At 40.1% G+C, this 17,723-nt stretch overlaps 2 protein-coding genes across 9 annotated transcripts in view; one reads left to right on the top strand and one right to left on the bottom strand.

The window, feature by feature from the left end:
- Positions 1 to 2,453, bottom strand: part of CNTRL (centriolin) — an 83,742-nt gene extending 81,289 nt beyond the window's left edge. For all 3 annotated transcript variants that reach the window (XM_042963763.1, XM_042963762.1, XM_042963764.1), the window contains exon 1: positions 2,345 to 2,453. The gene's annotated coding sequence lies outside the window, so the exon portion shown is untranslated. The remainder of the gene's footprint in view (positions 1 to 2,344) is intronic.
- Positions 2,454 to 2,539: 86 nt separating this feature from the next.
- Positions 2,540 to 17,723, top strand: part of LOC102963519 (complement C5) — a 56,642-nt gene continuing 41,458 nt past the window's right edge. The window contains exons 1-3 of one of the 6 annotated variants that reach the window (XM_042963769.1): positions 2,540 to 2,701; positions 3,331 to 3,459; positions 4,090 to 4,148. Coding sequence is in view for 1 of the 6 variants with exons in the window: in XM_042963767.1 (XP_042819701.1) it covers positions 16,692 to 16,756; positions 17,336 to 17,528 (258 nt within the window). In the remaining 5 variants the exon portion in view is untranslated. The other 5 variants (XM_042963770.1, XM_042963768.1, XM_042963772.1 and 2 more) reach the window with 5 other exon arrangements.

The following is a 17,723-nucleotide window of genomic DNA, read 5'->3' as shown; positions in this document are numbered from 1 at the left end:
CTGGACATAGTAAATTGTCAATTACAATTTTAACGGAGGGATGGGGATGCTGTTTGACCCCAGATGTAGTTTGCAATCCCATAAAGACCAAGCCAGAGAAATAAGACACTTAGAGGCAGGGCTAGAATGTGTGAAGGGGCAGGACAAAGAGAAAGCAAAACAAGTCCAGAGCTGGAGACATATTTCGAAGGCCCAGAAGGAGGTCTGCAGCAGCAAGAGAAAGTTATTGGAATGATGTGATTATCAGAATCAAATGACCAGGTCAGAAAACACCATCCATCTTGTCACCCCCTTGCCCTGATACACAGCTTAGTAAAGACCATACCTCCCCCTCTAGTCAGCCTTTCCTCGCACTTCTAACTTTCCGTCTTCTTTGATCTTCTCCAAATGAGACAGACTTCCATTCTCCCCCGAAACCCTCCCTCTTTCTTCCCAGCCCACCTCAATATGCAAACATTGATCCCCATTTCTTGACCTCCACATCCCTCTCCATCCTGTAGCCCTCGAATCACATCTCCGCACTTTCCCTACAATTCTACTTCATCCCATGCACATTGACCCACTTAAATACTCCAGCTTTCTCTGGCCCTTTCAAATATGCTGATTCCCACTCCTCTCCAAAGGCAATCCTCCACTCCTGTGCTTGTCAGCCTCTGCCTCCCATACTTCATCCCATTCTCATTGCCGAGTTTCCCCACAAACACCGTCCCAATTCCCAAACGCTGTATTAGCCTCCTTTCCTCTGCAGTGCTTTCCAGCATCCTATCTCAACGCTTCTATATCCATCTCGGCTCCCCAAATTACTCATCTCAGCAAATACCCTGACATCCTAATCTCTATTATTATACTCTGACTTCAAATTATTCTCCCCCAACAAAATAGCCAAACCTCTACCCATTCCTCTCCATCCCAATGTGATTGTTTGGATACTGGCCGTTCCCTTCCAACACCCTGACCTCCATGTCCTTTTTCACCCTATTAACATCCCGGGTTCTCCTCTCCTATCTCTCTCCAGTCTACTCAGGTATCCTAAAACACAAGCTGCCCATCTCTTCCCATTAATTAATTGATTCAGTAACTCAGTTTTATTGAGTGACTTTTATGCACTAAGAACTGTGAGGCTCAAAAAATAATGCTGAGAAGGCAGGGTTTCTACACTCAAGATGCACAAAAGGATTACATCTCCCTATTATATACAGTCCCTGCACCAAGTAGTCTCCTTTAGAACATCTCACAATTACAATTAAATGATCATTTGCGCCACAACTTGATTATTGCTTGTTTCCAAGCTACAAGACAGCAGAGATTCTGTCTATTGTTGTATGCACAATAAATATTTGTTGAATGAAAAGAGCACAGTGCTAAGCACTCTTAAAGACATTAGCAAATTTAAATTCTCACAGATGGTGTATAAGGTGAGAATTATTCATCTCATTTACAAGTGGCAGTATGTCATTGAGAATTAAGACCTTGAATTCTGGAACTAAACAACGGGAGTTCAAATCCTGCTTCTCCATTTACTGTGTGACATTAGGCAAATTACTTAACCTCTCTGGTCCGCAGTTTCTTCAACTTTAAAATGAAGACGGTCACTTCATACAGGTTATTTTAAATTCTCAATTAGTTAATACACGCGAAGGGCTTAGGGCTGAATTTGACACATACTGTACACTCTAAGGTAATTAGCAGTTATTTTTACAAATGAGAAAACATGCTCAGGAAGATTAAGGTACATGCCCAAAGTCACAGAGCGGGTTAAGTAACACAAGTTGGTAGAACCAAGACTTGAACCCAAGTTTTGACATCAGGATTCACCCATCCTTTAACCATTATACAACAAAATATTTGCTTTTCCTTTCAACATTTCTTCCCAATACCCTAACTTTCATCATTCTCCACGTACTGTATTCTGTCGGATACCAGGACACTCGTAAGGACACCCAAACCGTCCTTTATCCCTGCCATTCCCCGCAGACACTTGGCACACCCCTGCCTCTCCCTCCTCCTCCTCCTCCTCCGGGTGGCAGGACCCCCATCCTTCTCGGAGCCGCACCCAACGTCCACACCTCCCCGCAGTCTGGTTCTCCATTCCCAACCGCCCCCCACCCCCATGCCCACCTTCTCACTTCTCATCCAAACCTCCCTCCTTCATCCTCCTCCCCACGCCCGTTCCGGCCCTCCCTTCCTTCTCATCCAATCCCAATTTCCAGGCACACGCCCCCGCCCCCGGATCCGTCCCGAGCCGTCCCACCCCACTCTCGCTCCAGGCCTTCCCGCCTTCGTCGCCAGCCCCCACCGCTCCGCCCGATGCCGGAGAACGGCCTCGACCCGGCCTGGCACTCACCGCCGAGGAGCCGATCCGAGCGGGCCCGCGGGACGAGGCGGGGCGGGAGACGCGCAGGTTGTTCCCTTCAGGCGTCCAGCGAGGCGGCGGCCATTTTGTTGTGTTGTGCCGGTTGCCCAGGGGCCGCGCGCGCGCTGTGGGCGGGGCCTGCCGCGGCCACGCCTCTTCTGGAGCCGTTGAGTGGGCGGGGCACGGCTTCCCGCCGCCTTTGCCGCCCCGAGCCGTGGCGCCCTTGGCTGCCTGTGGACGCGGGTCCCGTGGGAGGCGAGCTTTCCTGCTGCAGTCGCCGACTAGCCCATCTCCCTTCCCTGGGGCGAAGCCGCAGCTGCCTCACGCCAGACCTCGGACACGCTGCTGGTGGGCTGAGCCGGAGGCCGACCTGAGAGGCCGACTTAACGCAGTCGCCGCGCAACCGCCCTTTCGGTGCTGGCCGCAGCTTCTCCTGGCGCGGCCTATTTCTGAGGCGAGGGCTCTCCTTCAGGGACCAGTCAGGGAGCGAGACGGGCCCGGGAAACCGGGCAGCGAACGGTCTCGTGCGCTGTGCAGAATATTCCTCCGGTTGGGGACCGAGAAGCAAAAGCAAGCAGCCTCTGAGGAGACGTGGGTTAGGGCTTTCCCGAAAGTGCTACGTTTCACCACATGCATTCAGCATTCATTTAAGTAGAATTTGGCGGATATTGTGAATTAGGAAACATTCTCAAGAACACCTTCCTCCTCCCCCCCCCCCCCAGCCTCCCACTCCCCTGCTCGTACCTCGAACCGTGTCACCAACAGAGGCTGCACCGTCTCCAGAAATCTCCAGAGCAGTCACTACCTCTCTTTTACCGTAATCTTCGAATCTTGTCTGCGCAAAAGACCAACATCCCGGCATAATCTTCGTTATGACCTCCTCCCCCCCCCACCCCCACCCATCCCTAGTTCTTAGGCATTTGCTCACAGATTCTTCCTTCCTCAGAGTTCATGGTCCATCTTTGTAACACTTTTAGAAATTTCCCCCATCTGTGCCTCGTTTCCTCCTCCACGAAATGGGATAATCACACCTACTTCCTACAGTTTTCCTGAAAATTACACAAGTTAATGCCCGTGAAAGAACTTAGAAAAGTGCCTGTCCCACAGTAAGTTCTCAGTATGTTTTAGTTATTTTATTATCAGGCAAAGGTTTCCCGGACGAGGTGAGCCTGAAAGAGGAGAAGAATTTAGTCAAGGTGTGGGAGAGTGGGGGAAGAATTTGCTTGGCAAAGGGGAACAGCTTGTGCAAACCCCAGGAGGAGGGAAAACATAGCTTGAAAATCAGCTGGTTGTTAAGTAGGTCATTATATTTAATGCAAAAATCTGGAATGAAAAAGCTAAAAAAAAAAAAAGAAGAAGAAGAAGAAGGTGGAAGAGGAGCCATATTATAAGCCACACTTGTAGTTTTTCAAGTCAGGTGGATTCACTTCAATAAGAAATTCAGGTGACTTCCAACAGGGGGCACTATTGCCTTCACATTTTCATGAATGATGCTTCCCCACCTGTCTCCCGCTATTTATGCAACACAGAAGGAAGCCCTTGGAGTTGTTGAAAAGGTGAAATTCCTGGAAAGCTCCAGGTTTTAAATTTAAGAGGAAGAGGTATTCATTTTTTTTTATTGAAATTAGGTTGAAATTAGCTTGGAATCATAACGTGCACGTTGCTGAATTTCTGTTCGGTCATTTTGTTTGTTTGTTCGTTTATTTTGACACTCCTTTCTTTTTCTTTTCCCCCAGAGAATTGGATTTATCGCATAACCTCACTGCTATGCCTCACAGTCTGCAACGATATTCAGGTGGGTTCCAATATCAACACATGGTGTGCTGGTATAGTTCATTATCAATGTTATCAGTAGCCACCAAAAATATACACAAAGTCCAGAGGATGGTGCGAAACACTTTTCCTGTGGGTAGTCTCTCAGCCCATATCCAGTCAGCCTTGATGGGTACTCTCCAGTCCCTTATTGCCAATTTTCCTCCTTCAACCAGATACAGTGCCCTCTATTAGTGTCTAGCATGAAGGTGTTGGACAGACCTTAGGCCTTGAAGATGTCAGAGGGGAAACCTTTCTCTAGGTAATTTGAATATTAACTGCCTCTCTTAGCATGCTACAGGAACCTCCCTCCCTAAAGCAAGAGTGAAAATTGGAAAGGAGTGAGGGTAACTCATTCATTCCACGCCAATATGTATTTATCTGATAACATGAAAAAGTTGTTTCTCTTCTGAGTTGCATTTACAATACAAATATTAGCCACGGTAGAATGACTTAGCTGTCCCTCGGTTCTTTCCCAATGATAGCAAAGTTATTCTGTTTGTTTGAACTTGCCTCATGTTATGAAACCCAGTTTAATCATTTGGCAAATTTGCTTTAGAGGAGAATCAGACTAGCTGATCAGACAGGGACGGCAGCTTCCATTACTGCCATTTCTGCCTGTGACTTTTGAAAGTTAACTAAATTACGGATGTATTTTTAAATAAATGCTTGTTTGTTTTTTTTAATCTCACAGAGTAAGATATAATTTGCAATAGAAAAACATGTACTTTGTCTAAATGCAAATTTTGCGTTAGACACCTATGAATATTGATATGTGAAAATAACCTAACTCTATACAATAATGTACAATGACCTGTCTGCAAAATACCAAATTCGTTGGGCTTGGTTTGCAAAACTGTTGATCATCTTGTCTCAATGTAGTGGGTTCATTTTTTGTTTTTATTGTTGTTCATCTGTCCTTGGCTTTCCTCTCTATTCATTTTTCCTGTATATATTAAAACCCTATTATGTGCCAGATCTGTGGGAATGCAGTGGTGAACAAGATAGTTTTTACCCTCAAAAAGATTGCAATCTAGTGGGAAATACAGAAAAGTAAGACACTCTGATAATGGAATAGAATTAGAGACTTGGTGGTGTTCCACTAAAGTTCTAATGTGAATTTGTGTATGGGTTGAATCCAGAATGGGAAGGACCTGTAATATCCAGTGATTTATAACAACCCCATCCAGGATAACCTTGGGCTGTTTCCAGTGCCAAGGTTGGTAAAGACACCGAGACTTGAAGAATTTGAGGCCTGCTCTGTGAGCTCAGATCTAAAGGCCAGTAACAGGCTTTTTGTGCTCAGGTCCAAACCAGACCCACTCAAGCAGATCCTGAACTCCTCTGTCTCTGAATCATACCACCTGAACCCACACTATTATCTATCATTTACCTATTCAGGGTTAGAGTGTCTTTCCCGTGTGACCAGAGAATATTTGAGACCAAAACAGCCTCTAAATACTATTGGCTTGTATCTAGCTTTGAAATATTTTAAGCTCTAAATTCCTGTAACTTCCGTTTTTAAAGCTTTTGTAAGTTAACATTTTGAATTTCTACAAAAGGGAAACCCTTTCTTTCAGAAGCATTCCAGCTATAGATGAAATGCTCAAGTTAGCAAATTGCCATTTTGCCACCCTCAACATATTTGATTCAAAGATCATCAATAGGTATTAAAACCATTACGTGAAAGACAGTTGGGGAATAACATATTCACTTGGTCTCAAAATATCGTGTACAGATATCAGCAAAAGGGAATAAATTCAGGATAGCATCAGAAAAGGAAGTGAACTAGAAACAAATTTCTAGAAGGAAAACAATGTATTTGTATTGCCAGGTGAATCAGAGATGAGCAAGATTATTCATGTAAAACTTTCCCAGATTCTTTTCAACAGATTTATAGAATGTAAGAACTAGAGAGAATCTCAGGGTTTGGTCATATCCTCTAGCTAACCTCCTTCAATTTACAGTTAACGTTATCATCTTTCAGTCTTAAAAGATAAAGTTATTTTCTTACCTAGAATTGGCCAGGTTCTAGTGTTAAGTCATTGGCTGAAGGCTGCCTGGGAAGAGCACAGCTTGAAAGCTAATGTGGGTCTTGAAAGCATTGACAACTGGAAGCTGTTAACTAATATGCTCCTTGAAGCTGGATGGCAAGCTCTTTCTTTTTATGTTTATTTATTTTTGAGAGAGAGAGAGAGCGCGCGAGAGCATGAGCTGGGAGTGGGGGGAGGGCCAGAAAGAGAGGGAGACACAGAATCAGAAGCAGGTTCCACAATCTGAGCTATCAGCACAGAGCTCGACAAACCCACAAACCATGAGATTGTGACCTGAGCCACAGTCGGACGCTTAACTGACTGAGCCACCCATGCGCCCAGCAAGTTCTTTCTTTAAGGGAAATCCAAGCAGACCATCTTCATGGTTGCCACACTGCTGTTGATCAACCAAAGATACCACTCTGTTGCCAAAATGCATATGTGCTGAGGGAGTTGGTGTCTGATGATAAGTGTGCTTCTGTACTGAGGGAGGAGTCTCCTGAACCAAGAGGTCCTGGCCTCTTGTCATTATTTCTTTTTTTCCCCTTTATGTCCTTAACAGATATAACTGACTCTTTCTCATTGTTAATGCTGATCACTACTATGTAAAACCAATCAAAAGCATACTACTGAGCTCTTCTTGTCTCTCAATTCCCCATGGAGACTTAAACAATTTCAGCTAACCTGTTATTGGGGTTTCCTGGGAACTTACGCATAGGCCTATTGAAGCTGAACCCAAGGAAAGCCAGGATGACAATATGTATTGTCAGAGTCCTCTCCCCATCTCCATGTAGACTGATGCAGGAACTTGAACTCCTCTTAACTTCCTCTTATAATGACTTCTGAGGACCTCCTTAGTAATTATGCCTTAGATGGCCCTCACTTAGGGTGACACTTAGATTCCAGCTCATACTCTAAAAAGTAAAGTAAAAGAGACCAAACTAATCTTAGAAGATGGTCCCATAGAAGAGAATCTACTTCTAGTACAGTGATTCTTAGCTTTGGCTACATATTTAATTACCCGAGGTAATGCCTGCCCACCCCACCCTATTCAGAGACCTTGATTTAATCATACCAAGGTATGACCTAGGACTCAAGATTTTTTAAAACTCCCAAGATGATCCTGATGTGCAGGTAAGACTGAGAACCACTACTCTTGGTGGTGGTGGAAGCCAAAGAAAGGAGCATCATTTGACAAAATCAACATGTGAGTTCTTTGATTTGTTCAATTCATCTGTTCAATGAATATGGCAAATATGACTCAGCCCTGCCTACCAGATATGACTACATTTCATTAAGGCAATGCAGACAAGTAGAATATAAAACGAGATTGGCAGAATTGTATAGGAAGTGTTGAAATCAGTAAGGATGGGTCGTAAAGGCACACACAGAAAGAGGCATTTATCCTTTTCAGAGTAGATCAAGGAAGATATCTTAGAAAATAGGGTTTGTAAGCTGAGACCTGAGGACAACCCGTGGAAGTTAGCCACATGAAAAAGTTGAGATGAGCATCTAAGGCAAAAGGAATAGGTAGCTTGTGCGAGGACCAAAGATATTTGAGAGAGCAACTTGAGGAAACCAGAAGTTCATCAGCAGGGCTAGAGCACAGCTGGAGCAGTAAAACCATAAATTAGGTGCCACAGCCAAAGGGGCTCAGATGAGCCATATTAGGTGTTAAATCTGTAGATCAGTTTGGGGCATATTGCAATCTTAACAATATGAAGTCTTCCAACTCATAAGCATGGGATGTCTTTCTATTTATTTAGGTTTTTTTAAATTTCTTTCAACATGTTTTATAGTTTTCAGAGTATAACTTATACTTCTTTTGGGTTTTTCCTAAGTAACTTTATTTTCTTTGATGCTATTATAAATGGAACTGTTTTCTTAATTTCAGTTTAGTCATTGCTGCTATATAGAAATACAATCTACTTTTGTGTATAGATCCAGTGTCCTACAACCTGGCTGAACCGATTTCTTAGTTCTAATGGTTTTTTGTTCGTTTGTTTTTTAAGTGGATTCCTTAGGATTTTCTAATACAAGATCATGTCATTTGAAAATGGAGATAGTTTTACTTCTTCCTTTTCAATATTGATGCCTTTTGTTTATTTTTCTCACCTAATTGTCCTGATGAGAACTTCCAGTATAATTTTGAATGCAAGTGCTTTTTCCTGATCTTAGGAGGAAAGCATTCAGTCTTTCATCATTTAAATATTATGTTAAGTGTGGATTTTTCTTAGATGCTGTTATCAGGTTGAGGAAGTTTTCTTCTATTTCTAGCTTGTTGACTTTTTTTTTTTTTAAATCATGAGAGAGGATTGAATTTGTCAAATGTTTTCTTCTGCATCTGTTGAGATGACCATGGGTTTTGTTCTTCATTCTGGTGTTACAGTGTTTTACATTAATTAATTTTGGGATGTTAAACCAACTTTACATTCCTGGGATAAATCCCACTTCCTCATGGCTTATAATCCTTTTTATATGCTGCTTAATTTAGTTTGCTTGTATTTAGTTTGTAGTATTTAGTTTGTAGCATTGTTGAGAACTTTTGCATTTATATGTATAAGTGATATTGTTCTATAGTTTTCCTATGATGTCTTTGGTTTGGGTATCAGGGTAACACTGATCTGATAGAATGAATTGGGAAGTGTTCACTCCTCTTATATTTTTTAGTAAGAGTTTGAGAAGAATTGGCATTAATTCTTCTTTATATGTTTGATAGAAATTCACCAGTGAAGTCATTGGACTTGGGCTTTGTGTGTAGTTTTTAAATTGCTAATTGAATTTCTTTACTTATTATAGGTCTTTCCTGATCGTCTATCTCTTCTTCAATTTTAGTAGTTTATGTATTTCTAGGAACTTTTCTATTTCATCTGTTTTTTTATTTCATCTGTTAGCATACAGTTATACATAGCATTCCCTTATAATCCTTTCCATTTCTGGAATATTGCAAATAATGTCTCCTCTTTATTCATTATTTTAGTGAACAAAAATTTAGTGAATAAAAATATTTAGTGAATAAAAATTAAAAAACTCTGACAATACTTTTTTCTTGGAGAGCTTAAAGATTTGACTAATTTGTTGATTTTTTTTTTTTTTTTTTTTTTTTTTTTTTTTTTTTTTTTTTTTTTTTTTTTTAAAGAACCGACTTTTGGTTAGGTTTGACTTTCTCTATTGTTTTCCTATTCTAGAATTCCAAATCTAATTGGTGTTTTTTCCTTTCTTCTACTTGCTTTGCACTTAGTTTTCTCTTCTCACTGTCTTAAGATGGAGATTAGGTTGTTGATTTGAGATCTTTCTTCTTTTTTAATGTAGATGTTTACAGTTACAGAATTTCCTCTAAGCACTGCTTTTGTTGCATCCCATATATTTTGGTATGTTGTCCTCATTTTTATTCATCTCAAAGTATTTTCCAATTTCCTTTGTGATTTTTTTTCTTTGAACCATTCGTTATTTAGGAACGTGTTGTTAAATTTCCACACATTTGTGGGGTGCCTGGGTGGCTCAGTCGGTTAAGCGTCTGACTTCAGCTCAGGTCATGATCTCATGGCTTGTGGGTTCCAGTCCCACGTCAGACTCTGTGCTGACAGCTCAGAGCCTGGAACCTGCTTCAAATTCTGTGTCTCCCTCTCTGCTCCTCCCCCACTCACACATTCTCTCAAAAATAAGTAAACATTAAAAAATTGTAAAAAAAAAAAAAAAAATTTCCACACATTTGTGAATTCCCAATTTTTTTTGTTATTAATGTCTACTTTCACTCCACTGTGATCAGAGAACGTATTCTATGTAATTTAAATTCTTTTAAATTTATTGAGGCTTGTTTTATAGCCTACCATATGAGTGAATGGAGAATGCTTCTTGTATACATATGTCCTGGTCTGATATGATATAGTCACTCCAGTTTTCTTATGGTTGCTGTTATATATCTTTTTTTACCCAAAACCTGTTTGTATATTTGAATCAAAAGTGTGTCTTGTAGACAGCATATAGTTGGGTCTTGTTTTTGTAAAAATCCAGCCAGACAATCTTTACCCTTTGATTGTGTAATTTAACCTACTAACATTTCATGTGATTATTGATATATCTAAATTTATATCTGCCACTTTACTTTTTGTTTTCTATATATCATGTATTTTTTGTTTCTCTATTCCTCCCTTATAGCTTTTTTTAAAACATTAAATGACTATTTTCTAGTGTTAGTTTTAATTCCTGTAATTTTACTCTATTTTTAGAAGTTATTTTCTTTTCTTTTTTAATGTTTATTTATTTATTTTGAGTAGAGATCGGGAGCATGAGTGGAGGGGGCAGAGAGAGAGGGACAGGGAGAATCCCAAGCAGGCTCCCTGCTTTCAGCACAGAGCCCAACACAGGGCTTGATCTCATGACCTGAGCCAAAATCAAGAGTCAGATGCTTAAACAACTGAGCCACCCAGGTCTCTAGAAGTTATTTTCTTAATGATTTCTCTATGGCTTACCATAACTTATCTGAATCTACTTCATATTTATGCTAACCTAACTGTACCGATACATAAAAATGTTGTTCTCATAAGCTTTCCTCTTTCTCCTTTTTGTGCTGTTATTATATTTCGTGCCTAAATATATGTTACAAACACACCAATGCTTTAACATAATTATTACCTTATAAAATATAAGATTATTAAATAAGCTGAGAAGAAAAAACAAATATATATTTGTAAAGTATATTTACTTTTCATTTAAATTTGATGTGTCAGAAGTCTCATCACTCTCAAAATGCATTATTTAATTTTCTTTTGCAGGGTATTTATTACTATATTTATCATAAAGAAAGAAGAGATTGTAAAACATATAAGTATAGCTTGAAGAATAATAACATATTGAATACTTGCATATAGGGCACCCAGGTTAAGAAATAGAAGCTCTCTGTGTGCCTGTATGTACCCATTCTTTATATGGTGTCCCATCCTCTTCCCCAAAAGAAGATGACTTTTATATTAATAATCCTTGCATATGAATAATTTCCTTGCTTTTCATTATAGTTTTACCAGGTGTATGTTTATCCTTAATTTGTATAATGTTTATTTCTGAATAACTGAATAGAAAGCCAAGTATAGTTACTAAGGAAAAGTCAAGATTGCCATTAGTAGATGAAGTATTCCTAGAGTAGATAGGTGAATAGTTTCTGGGTCACAACCTAGTTTTATCTCTTGAGAATTTACAAGAGCCACTTTGGGGAATGTCTGTGCCTGTGTACATGGTAAATGTAGTGAGTTAGGATAAGCACAGAAGTTACTGCATTTGGGCGTCTGGTTGGGGGTAGTGTAGATCAGGAATGGAGAGTAGGAATTTCATCAGAACAAACTGCAACAAGCCAAGTACAAATAAGAATCTGGGTCAGGTTCACCTGGGCATTCTGACTTCAAGTGAAAAAGATGATATAAGAGCAGAATGGGGGCGCCTGGGTGGCTCAGTCGGTTGAGGGTCCAACTTTGGCTCAGGTCATGATCTCGCAGTTCGTGGTTCGAGCCCCGCATCGGGCTCCGTGTTGACAGCTCAGAGCCTGGAGCCTGCTTCAGATTCTGTGTCTCCCTCTCTCTCTGCCCCTCCCCTGCTCAGGCTCTGTCTATCTGTGTGTGTCTCTCTCTCAAAATAAATAAATGTTAAAAAAAATTTTTAAAACCCAGCAACATGGATCTGGATGATGAAAATCCTCAACAAATCTGTCCCTTGAGTCTCAACTGCTACAAGTGTTTGGATTTCCTGTACATCTTGTGCATAGCTGTCATCCTGGACTTTCCCTTCACTATCCCATTGAGAAATCCTTTTGCCTCAAGCCTGCATTGGACCTTCTGCATATCTTTATTTTCTTGGTTTATACTCTTATTTTGGTAGAGCACATTCTCCTAGCACATTGAAGTCAGATATATAGGAGGCAATTTTTTTTAAAGCCTTGCATTTCTGCAAATGTCTTTATTCTACCCTTAACACCTCATGGATGGTTTGATTGACTGTAGAAACTAGAAATAATTTTCCTTTAGAAATTTGAAGGTATCCCTCCATTGTCTTCTTGCTTCCCTGTGGCTATTGAAAGTTCATACCATTCTCCATTCTAACTCATAATCCTTCTAACTCTTAATCCTTTATATGTCATATTTCTCTCTGTGTCTTTCTGTCTGTCTGTCTCTCTTTCCTTGGAAACTATTAGGATCTATTTCTTGTCCTCAGTGCCTCCAAAGTTCCAGATGATGTGCCTTGGTATCAATATATTTTCATCTTTTTACTTGGCCCTTGGAAGGATCTTCTAATCTGACAACTCCCATCCTTCTTTTCTGGAAAATTTTCTAAATTATTTCACTGATAATAAGCTCCCTCCTATCTTTCTGGAGCTCTCATTTCTCATTATTCAGCTGCTGGGCCTCCTAATCCTCTTATTTTATCCTTCTTTATCTTATATTTTATCCTTTTTTCTCCTATTTACCATCTCTTTGCTTTTTTGAAGATTTACTCAACTTTATATTCCAGAGTTTCTTATATGTTTTTAATACCTAAGAGCTCATTTTTTTCTCTGAATGTTCCTTTTTTATGGTATCCTGTTCTTGCTTCATGATTGCAATATTTTCTCTTTTTTTATGAGTATATTAAGGGAGGTTTTTTTTTGGGGGGGGGGTAGATGAATAGTCTTCTTCACTTTGCATAACCTGTATATCCTCCAAGTTTTTTTTTCTGAATGTTTCAATCCTTGTCATATATGTTAGAAGCTGTCCTAATTTTTTGATATTCTGTTGTAGAGCAAGGAGATCTTTAAAGTTGTTGTGAATGTAGTAAGTTTAAGATGCTAATTAGATATCCAAGTGTAGGTTATGAGTAAGGCAATTAGATATACAACTCTAGGGCTTAGGGGGGTGGTCCAGAGAATGAAATTTAAGTGCGTTGGTGTATGTAGACAGTATTCAAATTCATGTGATTGGATGAGATTGCTTAGTGGGTGAATGCACATTAAAAAGTAGAAAAAGGCCCAAACCCTGGGGCACTCCAACATTCAGATATCAATTGGAGATATAAATTTGGAAGCCATCAGTGGTCTTTGAAATAATGACCTTCCAGGGGTGCCTGGGTGGCTCAGTCAGTTGAGCGTCTGACTCTTGATTTCAGCTCAGGTCATGATCCCAGAGTCATGGAATCGAGTCCCCCATTGGACTCCACACTGAGCATGGAGCCTGCTTAAGATTCTCTTTCTCCCTCTGCCTCTCTTCCCGCTTGCACTCTCTCTCTCTAAAACAATTTTTTTTTTTTAATTAAGAAATGAAATAATGACATTCATGTTTGTGGAAGAAACTAAGGGAATTACAGATTTCCATGGGAGCTTAAAGTAGCCAAATAACTCAAATGAAGAGCCTACTGAATTCTGTATCTTTTTTTTTATTAAAAAAAATTTCTCTTAATGTTTATTTATTATTGAGAGAGAGAGAACATGAGCATGGGAAGGGCAGAGAGAGGGGGAGACAGAATCCAAAGCAAGCTCCAGGCTCTGAGCTGTTAGCACAGAGCCCGATGCAGGGCTTGAACTCAAAAACCATGAGATTATGACCTGAGCCAAAGTCAGATGCTCAACCAACTGAGCCACCCAGGCACCCCTGTATCTTTGATAGAGGCACAAGTAAGTACCTTCCTCATTCTCTCCTTAAATACTAAAACATACAGCAATCTAGTGATTCTCAACAAGAGACCATTTTGCCCTGCTTCCCATCAGGGGACATTTGGTAGTGTTGGGGACATTTTGTGGCCGTGACTAGGAAGAAAGTTCTGCTGACATCTAATGGGGTTGGAGGCCAGACATGCTGCTAAACAGCCTACAATGTACAGGGCAGCTGCCTATTATAATCACTCTGCCCAAAATGTCAGTAGTGCTGTGGTTGAGAAGCCTTGAGATAACTCCACCTGTGTAATTTCTCTTCCCATTTGTCACGAGGTTGGGGGGAGAAAACTCTGAAAGTTTCAGTATTAGGGAATATTAAATGTATGTGGCCTATTTAGGTTTAAGAAGTACTGATAATAGGGGCACCTGGGTGGGTCAGTTGGTCAAGCATCAGTCAAGTGTCCAACTTCAGTTCAGGTCATGATCTCATGGTTCATGGGTTCGAGCTCTGCATCAGGCTCTGTGCTGACAGCTCAGAGCCTGGAGCCTGCTTCAGATTCTGTGTCTCCTCTCTATCTGCCCCTTCCCTGTTCGTGCTCTGTCTCTCTGTTTCTCAAAAATATATTTAAAAATGCTTAAAAAAAAAGTGATAATAGTGTGAAATTTGACCTGACACTTTTTTCGTTCCCGATCTTTGTCATTGTATTTGTTCCTTCTTAGTAATCATGTGAGTCCATGCATGGGACTGAGTACAAAACGAGTAACACAGATTGTCCTTTTGTGGCCCAAATTTTGAACCTATATGAGAAGAAGATATATATTAAATATGCCCTTGAAATAAAGTGATTTTTCCTTTCAGATGGCTTCAGTAACTGAGATGGTTGGCCAAAAATTAAAACAAAGCTAAAATTAGTCTCATCTCTGATGAGAGTGTTTTTGACACTGTTGGTTTGAAAATGTTCTGGACTGGATCTATGCAGCTACAATCTTAAGGTCTTTTTACATTAAATGATCCTTTTCAATACATTGTTGCTTACTAATTTTCCTATCATTGCTCCTGCTTGACATGGTTTAGAACTCAATCAATGGTTTAAATATTAGCTTACAGTCCCCTGTTCAAAAAAATGTGTTGCAACAACATGTATGTCAGCAACATCACTTCATGAGAGAGTTCATTAACTACTCACACAAGGCCATTAGTCCCGACAAAAGTATAAAGTCTGACATTATAGCTATAAAACTCTTGCTTATCAAAATCTAAAACTGTTATGATAGAACAGTTTTTAAAGTTGCTGTTGTGAATGAACATTTGACATCTCAGAATTTTATCAATTTCTGCTTGCATTTTACCGTAGAGAACATTTTCACTAATACTTTGCATAAAATGTACTACCTATTATTTCCATGGAACAAAGAACAGTAAGTCATAAGGAGATGGCAACATCCCCAGGGTCAGAGAAGCAATGCCGAAATTCTTTGTTTCCTGTTGCATACAAAATGAAATCCAGGCTCATTAACTTGGCATTCAGGGCCATCCACAACCTGCCCTCAACCTGCCTTTCAACATTATCTTCCTTGGCCCACCTTTTCATTCATTCATTTGGCAACAACTTGTTGAGTGTCTAAGTATCCTTTGGACAGTGTAATAAGTTCTGGGGTATATCCCCATTATATATGTTAGACCCAGTACCTGTCCTCATGGAACTTATAGTCTAGAGAGAAAAACAGTCAAGTGAAGATGCAATTACAAAACCCAATAACCTAACTACTAGCCACCCAATATACCTAGAGACTTGGCAGTTCAGGATGGGACCATTCGTGCAATTGAATGCAGACTTAAGGAAGCCTAAGACAGCAATAGCTTCATTGCTCCCTTGCCCATGCCCTGGTTGTCGACATTGAGGAGTCATTTCTAGTCCTAGAGTTCCCTGGGAACATTTCAGCATTTGGGGAGCTGCCTTGGGACTTTAGACCTGCTCTACAGTGGATCAGTACAGACCTCGTGGGCCCCATTCAACCAGACCCATTCCATGGAAGCCTCAGAACCACTTCCATATCTGAGACATTCTACATGAGATCCAGGATGATAGTCCCTTCCCATGCTCCTTAAAATTAGAATGTAGAGCCTGAGACAGGGAGACATTCCTTGCAAGTGAGTTTATTACAAGACTTCTCTCAAGAGAACCTGTAAGCAGTAAGGGAAGCTGCACGGGGCAGGGCAAGAAGTAAGCAAAGATGTGGTATCAGCTGAGGTCTAGCTTCACCCCGACCCTACCAGGGTGCTCTGTAGCATGGATGCTACCACGAAGTTGTCCCACCTTGAAGCAAGGAAGGTAGGCTGTTGTGCCCCCAGAATCAATCAGTTATTGACTATGAACCAATCCCAGACAGAGATGTAACATCTCAAGCATTTCTGGACAAGCTGTCATCTGTGGCTGAGGTGAATTACTTGGAGAAGGGGGCAAGTGAGAAACTTTAACAGCCAGCACTCAAGGTATCTATAGAATGGTTGCACCAAGCCCAGTAAGGGGGATCTGGTCATGGCATCAACTGCATCTACTACACCCAGAAAATGTGCAAGACCAGAGCAGCCTCCAAGTATTTTGTGTCTGTGTCCAGCTTTGAAACATTTTTCTAGAGACTCCCATTTGGGTGTCTTTTCTGCTTTACTCATCAATATCTGCTTTATATTTCAAATCCCAAAATTACTTGTAGACATTCAAAGGTTATGATTTAAATTCTTAGCTTTCCTTCTCAGTGATCCCACTATCTAATGTTAATAATTAACCTGAAGACTAATTTAACCAAAATTTTCAAGCTGAGTTCACAAAAAGGAGGACAATTTCCAGAAAGTTGTCAACAGCTTAATGCTACCCCAGGCATGGACATTTTAAGTGTAGTCTGTATTTTTTTCTACTTGGGAAAAAGTTGGGCACAAGAGCAAACGTAAGTGAAAAATCCCGTTTTCATTTGCAACGTGTTTTGGTTATGCTTTTATAGAAAACAGAACTCAATCACTGCCACATGAAATTAATTTTCTACTTCTGAAAACTCCAGGTTAGCTTCTTCTTTTCTCTATTGTCCAATGCTGTTACTCTGTTTTCTGTATGAGTACTTTGTGAACACCACATGACTTGTATTCAAAAACTTTGTATTTTTCCCAAGCTGTTACCTCTGCTCCGGGGAAGGGTAACTTACTGATTGGTATTTTGATTAAAAAAGGTTCTTCAAAAGACAGAAGCATGATCCCTTTTTGCATTTCTTATAGTGGACTCTATTACATACCCCCCCCGCCCCCCGGCTGCAACTGATCAAAACCACTTGGATCTGCCTCCTTAAAATCTCATCCTTTGGATACTTTCAGGAAGCTATCCTGGCTTCATCATAGATAATAAAACATTGAGAAATAAAATATATGTTGTTAAATATAAGAAACAGTGCTAATTTCAGTTGATTCTCCTAAGTGAAATGTTTTTAAAAAATTATGTTTTATTAACAGTCTCTGTAATTTTACTGTTTCAACAGGTATGTTGTCTCAGCCCCTAAAGTATTCTATGTTGGAGCCTCTGAAAATGTAGTAATTCAAGTTCATGGATACACGGACTCATTTGCTGTGACCATTGCTATTAAAAGTTATCCTGATAAAAGTTTTACATATTCTTCTGGCCAAGTTAATTTGTCTCCAGAAAATAAATTCCAAAGCTCTGTAAACTTAACTGTATGTATTCTTATCATAGTTTCTTTTATATGCCAAGTGTTTCTTTATAAAACACACATTGATCCTTTTTTACATGTAGGTATAAAAATGTGTTACATCATACTATTAAGTGCATTGACTAGTTGAGAAGAGATAAGTGTCATATGTTTATATACATAAGTAAGTGGGAAATGTTAAGAATCTGCTTCTGATTTG

Source organism: Panthera tigris, chromosome D4 (assembly GCF_018350195.1).
Source record: "Panthera tigris isolate Pti1 chromosome D4, P.tigris_Pti1_mat1.1, whole genome shotgun sequence".
Taxonomy (NCBI): domain Eukaryota; kingdom Metazoa; phylum Chordata; class Mammalia; order Carnivora; family Felidae; genus Panthera; species Panthera tigris.
Note: the sequence above shows the minus strand (reverse complement) of the source record. Positions and strands in the feature narration are given on the sequence as shown.